General features: G+C 41.3%; 2 protein-coding genes across 2 annotated transcripts; one reads left to right on the top strand and one right to left on the bottom strand.

Annotated features, from left to right (window-relative positions):
* Positions 1-5460: 5460 nt before the first annotated feature.
* On the top strand, positions 5461-12498 carry LOC120777461 (intraflagellar transport protein 172 homolog). Its single transcript, XM_040108784.1, has 12 exons — positions 5461-5551; positions 5616-5961; positions 6621-6907; positions 6972-7189; positions 7251-7709; positions 7772-7933; positions 7991-8189; positions 8251-8956; positions 9156-9683; positions 9743-11035; positions 11096-11838; positions 12098-12498. Exons 1-12 carry the CDS (start codon positions 5513-5515, stop codon positions 12344-12346), a joined length of 5229 nt encoding a protein of 1742 aa, XP_039964718.1. The 5' UTR covers positions 5461-5512; the 3' UTR covers positions 12347-12498.
* A 25-nt stretch (positions 12499-12523) lies between these two features.
* LOC120777462 (regulation of nuclear pre-mRNA domain-containing protein 1B) lies at positions 12524-14813 on the bottom strand. Its single transcript, XM_040108785.1, has 4 exons — positions 14569-14813; positions 13828-14504; positions 13616-13759; positions 12524-12935 (listed from the first exon to the last, which is right to left on the bottom strand). The coding sequence occupies exons 1-4, from the start codon at positions 14717-14719 to the stop codon at positions 12786-12788; spliced, it is 1122 nt and encodes a 373-aa protein (XP_039964719.1). The 5' UTR covers positions 14720-14813; the 3' UTR covers positions 12524-12785.
* Positions 14814-15162: the final 349 nt, after the last annotated feature.

Here is a 15162-nt window from a genome sequence, read left to right as displayed (position 1 = left end):
AGCTGAAATGCGATGCAAAGAACGCTGGCAAATAAAATTGGCAACGACAGCTACGGCAGCGGCTCATTAAAAGTCAAGGCCGCAGCATGAGGACGCAATGAGAGTTGAGAGTTGTCGCGGATTTCACACGCACACGCACACGCATACAAGTAGACTTATTTGCATATGTGTATGTGTGTGTGTGTGTGTTTGAGGGTATTTACACATGTATGGTTTGCATGTTTCGCTTGTACCGTTATGGCTGACATACATCATGCTGGCAATGCCAATACCAACAACAACAAAAAACAGTAGGAGCAACAACAACAACAACATTGAAAACAACACAAACAGTAAGAGTAACAACCACAACAAACTCTTCAGCAACAACAACAAAATCAAAAACATCAGCAACAACAACAATAGCACCAGCAGTGTTAAGCAACCACTCCAACTGTGCGTAAGCACGTTGCATATACAACAGCAACAACCACAACAACAACAACACGCGCATTAACTTCACAACATCAACAGCAAATGGATGGCCATTAGGAGGAGATTTCGCGACAAAGCGACCAACAAACTCGGTCACACATCATTCACAATGTCGCTAAATTGTTGTTGTAGACTAGTGTTGGTGTACGGCGAAGTTTAATGCGTGCAGTTGTTTTACAACAGCAACAAAAGCCATGTGTAGCGAAAGTTTATCCTTTTGACCTACGACAATGCATAGTTGGCATGTCGCCGCCATCGCCGTCGTCATCGTTACCACTCCCATTTCGTCATTTCGTTGTATTTGCCTTCAAAACTATGATTTTTGCGGCTTCCGCCTTCATAACGGGCTCTACGACTACCCTCTGTCACTGACTGACTGGCGATTGCACAGTAACGTTTATTGGCGCAGGTTTCGTTGGAAGCGTTTTGCAGACTCGTCGACTCGGCACAGCTGATTTGGTTCTGCACGACTTGCTGTGAAGCTTTCGGAGCGCCATTCAACGTGGGTGTGCTGAGAGCCGGCGAGTTGATGTGGTGTGTAAGTTAGAGAAGCACTGGTGGTGAAGTATGAATATGAGGGGAAAGAAGGGGAAATAGTTAAATTGTGGCAGTTGTTCCCAAACTTATAAAGAGTGAATCGCAGATTTTTGATTAATTTTTTAAGAATTTAGTACCCAAGATGACTTCAGAAATGGAGACCGCATTGTAACACCGGACTGGTCCATTTAAACTGCGAGCGGTAACCGAATCTATATTTTTTCCCGGAATGGTACAACCTTTTTTTATATTCTTGTGAAGTTTGGTCTTCATATGTCAATATTTCAATGCCGATTTTGTGTTTCCAATGACATTATGGCTACAGAGAAAATGTTGCAGTAGTTCTTCTTATGCAAGTCATGTGTATAAATTCACCCAACTGAGGAAAGTCTTCTGACTGATTCACTTGGGAGCGGCCAGAAACGATTCTATTACATATGGCTCAAACGACTCACGCCTTCCGGTTTTAGACCAAGTACCTCTGAGTATCCAAAGAATATCCGTTTGAAGGCGAGCTAAAGTGAGAAGGCGAACCATCGCTCCCCAGGTTTGTGCGCTGGGTTTGGGACTCGCCAGATAAAAGACACCCCCAATGAAAGGAAGAAAACGGTCTTGCGCTCTCCAATTCAAAAAATAAAGAAGCAGCACTTTAAAATCGAGTAGAGGTCGCAAAAAAGATGCTTAGCAAATTAGCTGAAGACCCTACAATCATCAAATGCTTCATTACTAGTTACGCCACATTTGTTTATTGATATAACGTCGCAAAGGTCCAACAACCTAGCGAATGGCGGTCCATTAGCCGAAGCCGAAAAAACCAAAATTCGTTGAAGACACCGGAGCTTCTGGAGTTACTGGAGGTAATCTCAACCGGGGCTTATAACAAGTCTATACACAATTGGGCTAAACATTGCTTTGCTTGCTGATAGTTAGTATAAAATAAAATAAGCTTTGAGTCCGCTGACTGTGCGCTCAGGCCTAGTGAAAGGATGTCTAGACTACTTTTCTTTAGGCTCGTGTTTATTTGGCTTCTATTGGTTCACTGCTGGATTTTTGGGCTTCAGACCAGCTAAGCAAAAATTGGTCAAGTACCAGTCACAAAGTCCTTGGACTTCTGACCCAAGGTAAATAGTAAAAGGTCTAGCGAACTCATTGTTCTCAGCAAGTTTTCTTTCAATGGTTGCAGGAGTTCTAACTGGACACTGTCCAATCGGTATTCATGCAGTAATATTGACCATATTACCATATGCCAAATGCCAATCTGTTTGGCACAAGATGAGCTAGAATCATCTGAGCGCTTTCTTCTCGAATTTTCCACTTTTGCCAAATCGAAGCAAAACAGTGTGGGATCTCATACTTTTCGAACTAAGATTTTTAATTATTATTTAGAAGAGAGTAAATATAATAAAAATTTATAAAAGCCTTTTCCGGAAAATATTTTAAATTTCTGTACCGATGACGCAAGCCTATGAATTTCCATGAAAAGTTCTTGCTTCATAATCACGACCTTTACTGCCACCAAGGCATACCTTTTGGCGAACAACCACTTCCACCGCATACACAAACCGTTTGATATTATAGTCGCACTCCCCACACATGCACAGGGTTCAACTCAGCTTCATAGGGAGTGGACAAATTTCCCTGCTGTATACATATTTTTATCCGTTCCTTAGAAAAAAGTGTATTGAAATATGTGTAAATTTTCGACGACTTGCGTTTAGCGACATCTGGGGGTAAATCTTCAAGAAATAAATTAATTATAACAGAAAAGCTGTAGATGCCGCCAAATTTCTTGTGAGACACCCAGTTGGGGATATACAATGAATATAATAGCGTATAAGACATATGTACGTTTTTGGTATAATTACAACTAATAAAGTTAGTAAATTTTTCGCGAAGATCTCAAAGATCTTATTTTCAATATTTCGCAATATAGCGCCACAGGTCATAATAAAAACTCATATAAACTACCCGGTTTTGTATGATTTATTATTTTTTACTGAAGTATCCACATTGTACAAAAATTCGCCAGATGGCGCCATGGTTGTAAATGCTGATATCTTAGACACAAACCGAATTGGTAAAAAGAAGTGATAAATATTTAATACACTCACTAGATGGTACTGTGACATAATCAGCCCGAAATATCATAGACGAACTCCATTTTGGGAAAACATATTCTCAAAGTCAAACACACGCTGGATGGTGCTGAGATTAGGACGCTTTGAAACCTATGTTTTTATATAGGTTAGATACAGAAAGGTATAATAAAGGGTTTCTTGATAGGTTTATTATGAGTCCAGATAAAAAATTGTGCAACATAAAGGGTGATCCATTTCGATCTTCCTTACTTTTTTAAAGAAAAAATACAGAAACTTCACAATTTAATGGAGAATATTTATTATTATTATTAAAAGAACATTCTTTTGCATTTATTTTTCGAAAATTATCTTTTTCATATGTTGGCCGCGGCCACATCTCAGATAGTCCATTCGTTGAGTTCAATTTTCGATGACTCGTTCGAGCATTTCAGCTGGTAACTGGCGAATGACACGAGCGATATTTTGTTCCAAAGCCTGAATCTAACGGGAATCGTCCGCATAGACTTTAGACTTTACACATTCCTACAGCAAAAAGTCTAACGGCGTGGTATCACACGATCTTGGTGGCCAATCGACAGGCCCAAAACGTGAAATTATCTGATCACCGAAATTATCTCTCAATAAATCCATTGATTGATGCGAAGTGCGGGAAGATAAGGAGATAAGGAGCTTGAAGGCATCAATGAGTTAGTTATCATAGCGTGATAACGGTCGCCATTGACGGTTACGTTCTCACCAGAATAATTTTTGAAGAAATATGGACCGATGATTCCACCGGCCAAGAAGCCACACCAAACCGTTGCTTTTTCTGGATGGCAGTCCTTGAATCACTTCAGGTTGCTCTTCGTCCCAAATGAGGTAATTTTGCTTCTTTACATAGTCATTGAGCCAGAAATGGGCCACATCGCTGAACAAAATTAGACTCAAAAACGGCGTATCTTCTTGGAATTTTTCAAAAGCTCATAAAGTGAAGCGATGTTACTTGGGAAAGTCAAGCGGCTTCAGGTCTTGCACAAGCTGCGATTTCAATTTAAAATCTCGACGTAGAATGCGCCAAGTCGTTCCACTCGTCAGTCCGAGTTTCTGCGAACGGCGCCGATTCGGCTCTCCGCTCGATGGTCCGGTCCGGACGCTCTTTTTGTACACTCTCAGCTACAGCTGCTATATTTTCTTCACAGCGTGCTGGACGTGGCCTATTCGGTCGAATATTATTCAATAATGAATACTGGGTCTCAAGATGGGTGATGGTGTTGCGCATAGTACGCTCAAGAGACCGATTATGTTGACCATAAGCGCACGAAACTCATTCTTTACAGAACGAGAATTTTCGTAATAGAGTTGAACGATTTACAAACATTATTAAGACGTACGTCTTTGCATGATGAAATGCCAAACAATACTGAAAAAAATAACATGACAACATGTCATGCGTGATCTGTCAAAAAAAAGGCTATTGAAAGAAGAACCTCTACTAGGATCACCCCTCAGTTCGAGCTGTGAATCATGAGAGAACTGGTAAGGTAGGCTTAAGGAATTTTGCATAGATTACTGTCCAAGGCAAAGCAACAGTCTCCGAACAAATTTTTAATATCGGACCACTATAGTACCTTACAAACTAACCAATTAAAATCAAGATAAAGTTAGTGAGTTTATAAAGTTATGAGGACTTCAATCTCTAGATAACGATCTGATCGTCAAACTGTGGATACTGTACGTCGTACAGTCATCATAGAACAATGTCTCAGCAACCCATAATCAGAATAGCATTTTCAAATATGGATATCGTAGTAGACTTAAAAATAGTTCCGCTTACCTCGTAGGGGTTGAGCTTATTAGGATTACAAGCTCCGAAGGTCAAATTGGTACAAAAGGATTACAATTGCACATCGAAACAGTTTTAACACATATCTATATCATAATAAAAGTTTGGAAACCAGTAAGATGAGCTATTAAATTAACTGAATTCGTGACCTTAGCCGAGCATTAGGCGAACAGCTGATACGAGATTGAAGCTTTAAAAGACCTGTTGAACAATATAGCCTGGCTAGAACACCTGTTAGCAGCAGAGAGGCAGAGCACATATACTAGTATACTTTTAGAAGTAAATAAACAGTCCCAAAAGAATTGAGAAAACGAAAGCCGGAACAAAACAAAAAATCAACCCTTAATTTACACCCACTTGTTACCGTTACACAGACAGCAACCACTTGTGGTGTTTCGTATTTGGACTGCAAGGATTTGACCAAAAGCGATTTAGCAGCTCCCTAGCAACGGCACCAGCGCTGTCAAGACAAATGTAACCACAACAGAAAAAACATTTTGAAGAAATTTTCACAAATTGCACAACGAAGTTCATAAGAATCGAAATCTAATATATTTAACTGATTAAATATTCATTAAAAATGCAGTTAAAATATTTGAGAACTCTGCTAGACGGGCAGGTGAGTTCGGTGTTCAATATTCACATATAGTTTGTCGTGTAAAGACTGCATTGCATACCCCTAGGAGCAACTGAATCGCATTGCTGGTCTGGCGTGGTCACCGAATCACCAAAAGCTGGCCATCGCCACTGCGGACCGTCACATACTGCTCTTCGACGATGCTGGTGAGCGACGCGATAAATTCTCAACGAAACCGTCGAACCCGGCGAACGGCAAGAACTCTTATGTTATACGCGGTCTCGCCTTCAGTCCGGACTCCACCAAGCTGGCTGTGGGTCAGAGTGATAACATCGTCTATGTGTACAAGTTGGGCGAATCGTGGAATGATAAGAAAGTGATTTGCAATAAATTTCCACAAGCGAGTGCGGTCACCGCTTTAATTTGGTTGTCCACAGGCGCTATCATTGCAGGTGGGTTCGTTTGGACTTCTGTATATATTTACGGAGTTATTAGTATGTAAAACACTTCTGTAACACACACTGTGACTTCTTCGGCTGGTAAGGCTAGTGACTTTTATTTAAAGTTTAGAAAAAATGGGGAAGAAAGTGAATACACTTATTAGAATGGATGAGTCGGTTCTAGAGACCAGATGAACCCAACGGATCTACCTGACAATAAGTTTATTTGACTTTAATCGGAATTCGTAACAGACTTCTGACTAAACTGCTAAGATCTCAAGATCTCGCAATATCTTTGCTCAAGTCTTAATTTTTTGTGCCAACCCCATTGGCATATTTTAGATTTTTTGATATATTCAGGAAGTTTGATGAAAGAATCCGACTTGATCCCTTATAATCAACTCGTCGAGTCAGATTTCGAATCAATAATCAAGGTTGTAAGCCCGTATTTCTATTGCGTAACGAACTTTAGTCAACAGAATTCCATATTAAAGCCAGCAAAAACGGACGACTAAACTTAGCTTTTAAACAGGAACGATCCAAAACTACATTAAGATGTCAAAAATCATTTCATCAGTTTCCCCTAAGTCCCCCTTCAATGTGTGATCCCTTAATAAGGATATCTAGTTAGTTCAATACACAACAAAAACTTAAGTTTCGCATCTTGCTAGGACTCGACGATGGCAAAGTACGTGCGCTCCATTGCAAAAGCAATAAGTCGCAGAGTTTATACGCAGCCGATAGCATCTGCATATCGTTGGCGCCCAATACCAAAGGCACTGGCTTTCTGTCTGGTCACAATGATGGCACAATAATACGTTTTTTCATCACCGAAGATGCGAATGAGTCGTCGGGACGTTTAGTACAACATCCAGTGCCACCATTTGCTTTGGCTTGGCCGCAGGGGGGCTTCTGCGCTGGCGGTTGTGATCAGAAAATCATATTCTACGACACAGTGGTAAGCTTTTCGCGAAAGCTGTCAAAATTGTGAAAACATAACTCTAAAATTTCGTGTCTTACAGGGACGTCCGGTACGCAGCTTCGATTATTCGCGTAGCGATCGTGAGATCACTGTTGCCGCCGCAAGTCCCAACGGTCAGGCTGTAGCATTTGGTAGCTATGACAAGATACGCATATTCACATGGAGTCCACGTTTAGCCGATTGGAATGAGAGCGCAACGAAAGAGATAAATCATTTCTATACGGTAACCTGTGTGCAGTGGCGTCGTGATGGCGCGCGGTGAGTCTGTTGAAAAAATGGTACTTTAAATTTTATTATGCTCTTTTCTCTTTTTCTAAAGCTTGGCAATCGCCTCGGTGACCGGTGCCGTTATACTCTTTGAATCGGTGCTGAAACGCACCATTTGGCAAGACAAATTTGAATTGATCTTCGTCGCGCCCAGTCAGCTGTTAGTGAAGTCGCTGCAAGAGCCGGCCGAACAAATGACTATTGAATCCCAGCTCGGGCTGGAAATCGACGATGTACGCATAATGGGTAAAGACAATTACTTAGTCGCTCGCACGGAAGACTCTATGATCTTGTGTGATCTCACACGCAATCTGGTCAGCGAAGTGCCGTGGACCACATCGGGTCGACACGAACGTTTCTATTTTGAAAACCCGAATGTTTGTTTGATTTTCAATGTGGGCGAACTTAGTCTGGTAGAGTATGGTGAAAGTACGATCTTGGGTTCTGTGCGTACAGAATTTGTGAATCCACATGTTATTTCGGTGCGCTTGAATGAGCGTGGCAACACGAAGTAAGCACGACTTTTATTAAAAAGAAAATATAAATATAAATACTCGACTTTTGAACTTCTAGGAATAACAAAAAACTGGCGTTCCTCCTCGACGCCAAAACCATATGCATAGTGGACCTAATAAACCAAGTTATTATTGGACAGGTGAACCACGAGACGAAAATCGATTGGATCGAATTGAGTGAGACGGCTCATAAACTGCTTTTCCGCGATAAGAAACTCAGGTATTTAGCATATAGACTTTAAAGAGCTGCCTTAAATTGCCTAGCTCCACTCTTTAGATTAGTCTTGATCGACATATACACCGGCAAGAAGCAAACTCTACTCTCGAACATCTCATTCGTACAATGGGTGCCACAAAGCGACGTTGTTGTAGCACAAAACAATAACAACTTAGCTGTCTGGTATAATATAGACTTACCCGAACATGTCACCCTAATGGCTATCAGAGGAGATGTCATGGAAGTGTCACGCGACTCGGTATGCACCAAATTTAGGTCTTTAACTAAGCACGACTTGATACTTTCCTCACAAAAATTAGGGTCGTACAATGGTCCGCTCGCAGGAGGGTCCGGCAGAGCACACATATCAACTGGATGAAGGTTTGGTTGAGTTCGGCACCGCCGTCAACGATAGTGACTTTGGACGCGCTATACATTTTCTGGAGACGCTAGGCGACAAACCCGCTGCCAAAGCCATGTGGCACAATCTCGCAGTCATTTCGATTGAAGATGGCAATCTTCGGGTGGCGCAACGTTGCTACGCCGCACTGGGTAATGTCTCAAAGGCATACTATTTGAATGAAATGATAGAAGAGGCTGATAAATTTGAGGAATCTACGGGCACACCAGGCATTATGTGTCCTCAGGTGCGCGCTAAACTTGCGCTCTTGAGTTCCGATCTACGCACGGCGGAGCGTATTTATCTAGAGCAAGGCGACATCGAAGCGGCTTTGGAAATGTATAAGAAACTGCGTATGTGGGATGAGGCGGTCAGTTTGGCTGAGCGACGCGGTTACGGTGGTCTAGAGCTTTTGAAAGAACAACAAATGGAGTTTCTTTTATCTACCGGGCAGGAAGAGAAAGCCGGACAAGTGTTGGAAGAACATGAAGAGCCAGAGAAGGCCTTAAATTTATATTTGAAGGCTAGCAAGCCCGCGCGTGCCGCACGCTTGGCCATGAAAACTCCACATCTTATGGACGATCAGCAATTGATGCTGAAAATCACAGAAGGACTAGTAAATTGTGGTAAGTTATCAAAGATACGAGTTCACCTTTGATAAGTAAACGAGAGAGAGTCAAAAATTATTGCAATGGAGGCTTTGGTTACTTAAATTGTGGTCTCCTGACCTTTTGAGACTGATCTCTCACTTTCGTAATTTTATATTTCGACCTTCCCTTATTTTTTTTTACCAAACCCAAAAAATGTTACATGTAACCTCTTCAGAACTCTACGAGATGGCTGGCGACATTGCACTGAAACTCTCACGTCCCGAAGCTGCACTCGGTTTGTATCGCAAAGGTGGTACTTATGCTCGAGCTCTGGATTTGGCGCGTGAAGTCGCACCAGGCGATGTAACAAGCCTAGAAGAGGAGTGGGGCGATTGGTTGGTGGCACGCAAACAGTTGGACGCTTCTATCAATCACTACATCGAAGCTGGTGCCACACAAAAGGCACTCGAAGCTGCTGTCGGTGCCAAGCAATGGCGGAAAGCGGTGCAAATCGCTAAGGTGCTCGACGAGCCAGCCGAAATTCAACGCTATGCGCTAGATCTCTCCAAGCATTTGGCATTTGCTGGCGATGTCGATGGCGCTGAAGACCTGCTCGTACGCGCTAACATGTATAAGGAGGCCATCGAGCTGCTCAATCGTCACGGTAAGTGGGAACGGGCGTATGCGATTGGTGAGAAATATCTGCAAGCTGAGGAGATGCGTGACTTGTTTGTCAATTTGGCGGCAGGTTTGGAGGAACAAGGTAATTTCAGACGTGGTAACGATTTAACTAGAATTAATTTTAAATTTATACCACTTTAGGTAAGTATCGCGATGCGGAGAAGGTTTTATTGGCTGTGTCCGAACCGGATTTGGCGATTGCAATGTACAAACGTCGCGAGCTCTATGACTCCATGATACGGCTAGTGGAGCGTTTTCACAAAGATCTCTTGGATACAACTCACCTACATTTGGCTAGGCAACTTGAGTCGAAGGGCAAGTTTAAAATTGCCGAAGTGCATTTTATTGCTTCGGGCGATTGGAAGTCGGCAGTGCATATGTATTGTTCGTCTGGTCGCTGGGAAGATGGCTATCGTGTCGCTAAGCAGAAAGGTACTGAGGGCGCAAGTAACCAGGTCGCCTACATGTGGGCAAAGTCCATGCCGATAGAGAGCGCCGTGCGTTTGCTTACCAAACTCGGTTTACTGGACACGGCGGTGGGTTTCGCCTGCGATTCGGGACAATTCGATTTCGCGATGGATCTTTGTCGCTTAGCTGGCAAATCCACCGATGAGGTACACTTAAAAATCGCCATGTCTTTCGAGGATGAAGGTAAATTCGAGGAGGCCGAAACGGAGTTCATCAAAGCTAATAAGCCCAAAGAGGCCATACTGATGTACACGCATGCGGGCGATTGGAAGGCAGCACTGAATGTAGCTGAGTCACATCTGCCGGAGGCGGTGAATGAAATATTAATCGGGCAAGCATCGGCTGCTTTGGACACGCGCAACTATCCCGACTACGAAGCGCTGCTACTGCGCGCACAACGTCCGGATATGATAATCGATCATTATAAGAACGAAGGCATGTTCGACGAGGCGCTACGCATAGCCGAGGAGCATTATCCATCGGCGATGAATGATTTACGGCGTCTACAGGCACAAGAACAGCGTCGTAACAACGAACAAAACGATGCTTCGCGTGCTTATCTGCAGAAAGCCGCTGAATTCGCGAAGCGTGAAGAGTTTCGTAAAGCCGCAGAGTGTCTAATGCAAATTGACGCCACAAATACAGACGATGCGACTACAGTGGAGCGTGCGCTTGTTAGAGCTGCGGAAATCTGCAATCAATTTTTAGAGGGTAAGGACGCTGTCGATGTAGCAACTCAGTTGGGGCCGCGTCTTTTACAAATCAAACAAATTGGTCCGGCTGCGCAACTGTATTTGGCGGCAGATATGCCCAAAGATGCTGTCGAGGTTTTCATACGTGCCGAACAATGGTCGAAAGCCAGACGTCTGGCGAAGGAATTGGATCCCGAACTAATGGCTTACGTCGAACAGCAGCAGAAGTCACGTCTCAAGACCGAAGGCAACGTCGAACAATTGGCGGATATCGGTGAGCATATCTATTACGAACTTTAAATATAAAATCTTTCTCACTCCTTTCATCATGCAGACATCATGAGCGCTTTGGACATGCTCGCCGAGCAGGGTCAGTGGTTACGCTGCCTCGATAAGGCCAAACAAATAAGTGCAGCAGTCTTACAAAAATATGTGGCGTTGTATGCCGCACAGCTTATACGCGAAGGTGATTGTTTGACCGCTTTGAGTCTCTATTTGACTTATGGCGCACCGCCTTTGGAGGCAAATTTCAATATCTACACACGCATAGCAATGGATTGCTTTGCCTTGCGCGAGGAACAGGCCAAGGATGATCAGTGGCGTAACTTACGCGACTTTCTCTACAAACTGACGAAGTCTCTACAGTCCTCGGAGCATGCGCAGACACAGACCGCTAAAAATATGGACAAGTTCTTACTTATTAGTCATTACTATGCAGTACGTTCCGCTTGTAGACCCGTGCAGTCGTTGCATCCGATTGCTGCGCGTATTTCGATTGCATTGTTGCGCTACACCGATATCATACCGGTGGATAAGGGTTTCTATGAGGCAGGCATAGATCTGCGTAATGCTGGTCGTGAAGCGGAAGCTTTTGTTATGCTCAATCACTATTTGGATGTGTGTGAAGCTATTGAAGAGGGTTCCGGACATCTTGTGGATCACTCCGATTTGGCGGCAACAGATTTTCCAAGCTCAGTACCATTGCCGGAGGACTTACATCTGAAGAACGATCCCAATTTGCATGAGGAGGTGCGCGAATGGGTGCTGGCTATAAGCATGGATCAACAGGTGGATCAGGTAAGCAGTTCTTTGTCTCTTTCTTGGAGAATAATTTTATTTGTTTTGTACTTTTGTTACTTTTTTGGAAAAAGAGTTATTTTAGTGTTATTATTTTCCCGCAAAAAGAAGGGTATTATATCTCTGGTGTAGCCTAAGTGTATTTGCTTGTTCTTTATTATTTTTTTTAATTGTGCTTTGCGCTTATTCGTCCTCACAATTTTGTCAACCACCCTTCATATTTAAAATTTGTCTATATTCTGCGCTCACCAAAACCAAGGTGCTGCCCACCGACGATCGTGGTCTATATGAGTCTGCCTTGGGATCGGACGAACAACCTTGCATATTAAGTGCTTATCCAGTACGTGGACGTCAGCCAGTTACTTTTCAATCGTCCAGTCGTCAAGCTAATCGTGATGTGTGGAGCAAATTTACGGTTGCACTCAAAATGTCGCCTGGCAGTAAGGTTGCTGATATAATTGCGTTCGTTGAGAAGTGGAATGGACAGGCTATCGCGGCAATGCACTAAAGTGTTATTGTTGTAAACAACTTTCAGCCATAGTTTTGGGTACTAGAGATACACTTCAGAAGACCCTACAATGTTCTTTAAATATTATTCTGCACATTATACATATAAAGAGAAGGTAAATCACAGCACAACAAAAACATAAATGAAATAAATTTGCTTTCAAATCAAACTCATATATTTTATATATACGTACATACTTATGTACTTGTTTCTATGCATATTTCAGCCATATCGAGCGAGTTTTATTCCAAAAGCTTTAATCGCTAATAATTGAGAAATTTTAATGGAAACTTTGCAACATTTTGTTGTTTCTAGAATATTTCTTTTCTTTTATAATTTTTGGTCTAAATATATATAATTAAGTGATTTTTATGTAGTTACCAGTAGAATAATTAAATTTGCATAACATTTAAGGAAACCATTTAAATTATAATAATTATTAATGTATATTGAAGAGATCGCCGGCTGATGGTAGTGGCGCCAGGCCACCAGTCACATCCGGTAACTGCGTTAGATCTGGCAAATTCGATAAATGATCGCGAATTTCCTTTTGTACGGCAACCATTCGATTGAGCTTTTGCTTATATTCCTGAAAGGGGAAAATAATTTGATAAAAACACACACATTTATTTATAATAATAGTGTTTTAAAAATTACATAAAACCAATTATTTGAGGCATGCAGAAATTTCAGAACGTTATTTGATATTCATTGAGGTTATTTATGCCCAAATAATAAACACCAATAAATAAACTAAAAGCCTGTTCAGTCGGGTCTACGTAACCGTCCGTTCCGGATTTTTTATCCGTTCAAGGACTGTCAACTCGGCAGAATTTTTATCGTTATAAACCACACCGACACTTTTTAAGATTTTACTATCATTAAAATAAAAGTTTTGCTGTTGTTATTGTCGTAGCAATATAGAATATTACTTCATAAAAAGTTACCACGACAGTGCAAGTCTACGTAGACGGAACGAATCAGGCCACGGCTGTCAAATAAGTCACTATAATACACAAACAAGAATGTTCAGTCTTTACACCTTTTATAAAATAGAATAGGCTTTTTTTATATTTTAATCCACACATAACCACACAATATATTCACATCTTTTTTAAATTTTTTTTGTTTTTTTTTTTTTCAAAATATAACATACTTATTTATTATATTTAAAACCACTATAATTCATACACAAACTCAATAATTTCACTACTTCCACAGACACTTTTTTTTAAACACCACAATTTTCTGATTTCTCATATAACATACCTCTAGACGTTTTTCAGCTTGAACTAAAAGTTCCTTTTGCTCAGCTTGGAAATCTCGCAACATAGAAGCTAACTTTGTACGCTCCTCCATTTCGGCAGCGAGGCGTGTATTATACTCATTCAGCAACTGTACAGCTTCGTTAACCTGTGCGACAAAAGACAACACATTAACACGTTAATTATTAAACAACAATTTGAAATGTTTAAACTTACTTGTTTAGCCAATGCCTTAGCTGCATCCTTATCTTCCAGTTTACTTAGACAACTGATCTCAGATATTTCGGGTGGCAAGTTGGCAATACGTTCGCGTACTACGGCATCACTTGAAGCGGAATTTTCAATATTCGCCAAAGCTTTGATCAAATCTTCCGGCTCTGGTGGTTCACCTAGTGGCAAATATGGACTCAAATGTTCAGCATCACCATTTTGACCAACATTTGGTTTCTCTTCAGCAGCCGTAGATGGTCGCGAACGTTTCACTTTTGCTGTTTTACTTTCATCATGCTTACGCTTTTCACGCTTTTCAGACTTTTCTTTTGTGGCACTACCATGACTACCGTTTGTGTTTGGTTCAGTGGCGGCGGTAGCACTACTGCTGCTGCTGCTACTGGCTGCTGCTGCATTATTATTATCTTTATGATCTTTATTTAAACGTGCACGATATTCTGTAATTTGTTTCGTGTCGTAAACACCACGCTCCTCCCAAATATTCAAAATACGTCCAAGGCTACCGAAGAGCTTATCCGATGTACAGGATTCACCGATGTGTTGAAAAACTTTGGGTAATATTTGTGCGAATTCTTTACCATATTCAGGACCCTTTTTCTTGCTATTTTGTATGACATCATTGGCCAGATACATGAATGTCAACTTTTTGCCTTCTGAAACCGCTGTGGAAATTTTTAATTACAATTAGAATGTTAATAACACTGTTATCAGTTAGCTATATCTTACCAGTTTGTAGCTCTTTCAGCCAAGTTTTCACAATTGACGCATGGTGTTTGCGATGATGTATTAACCACAGCGATAGCGTCTGTATACTTTGCTGACTAGAATTCAATTCACCCAGCTTTTTTAGAAGCGCCGTTTCAGAAAACGCGGACATTTTACCCGATATTTTCTGCTTAATTTACAAATATTTTCGTTCGTCACTTTTTACGTGAAGGCAAATAACAAAATCATGTCTTGTTTGCCGTGAATGCAGATTTGACGTCTGTCAGTTTTTCTATTTACGAATAGTATAAAGCAAAACAGTGATAATGACATTGCCAATGGTGGTGGAATAAGCTCAATATTATTGCACAATATTTTTTCGTTTGCAATACGTTAAAAACGGTTTAAATTTGTTATAAATTTCAAAACAGTTTTGAAATGATTTTTGTATTGATTTAACTGGACAACTGGCTGTGCTTTCTTCTTAAAACTACGCTGTAAAAAAGATGACATAACTAGTTTAAAAATATTGCGCGCAATAATCTTTCTAGTTAGTTGCGTTTTTAATAATGGCTGACTGCCGACATTTTTTTCTTCCATTTGCAAATTAAGTTT

This window comes from Bactrocera tryoni, chromosome 5, assembly GCF_016617805.1.
Source record: "Bactrocera tryoni isolate S06 chromosome 5, CSIRO_BtryS06_freeze2, whole genome shotgun sequence".
Lineage (NCBI taxonomy): Eukaryota > Metazoa > Arthropoda > Insecta > Diptera > Tephritidae > Bactrocera > Bactrocera tryoni.
This window is presented reverse-complemented; position numbering and strand designations above follow the sequence as displayed.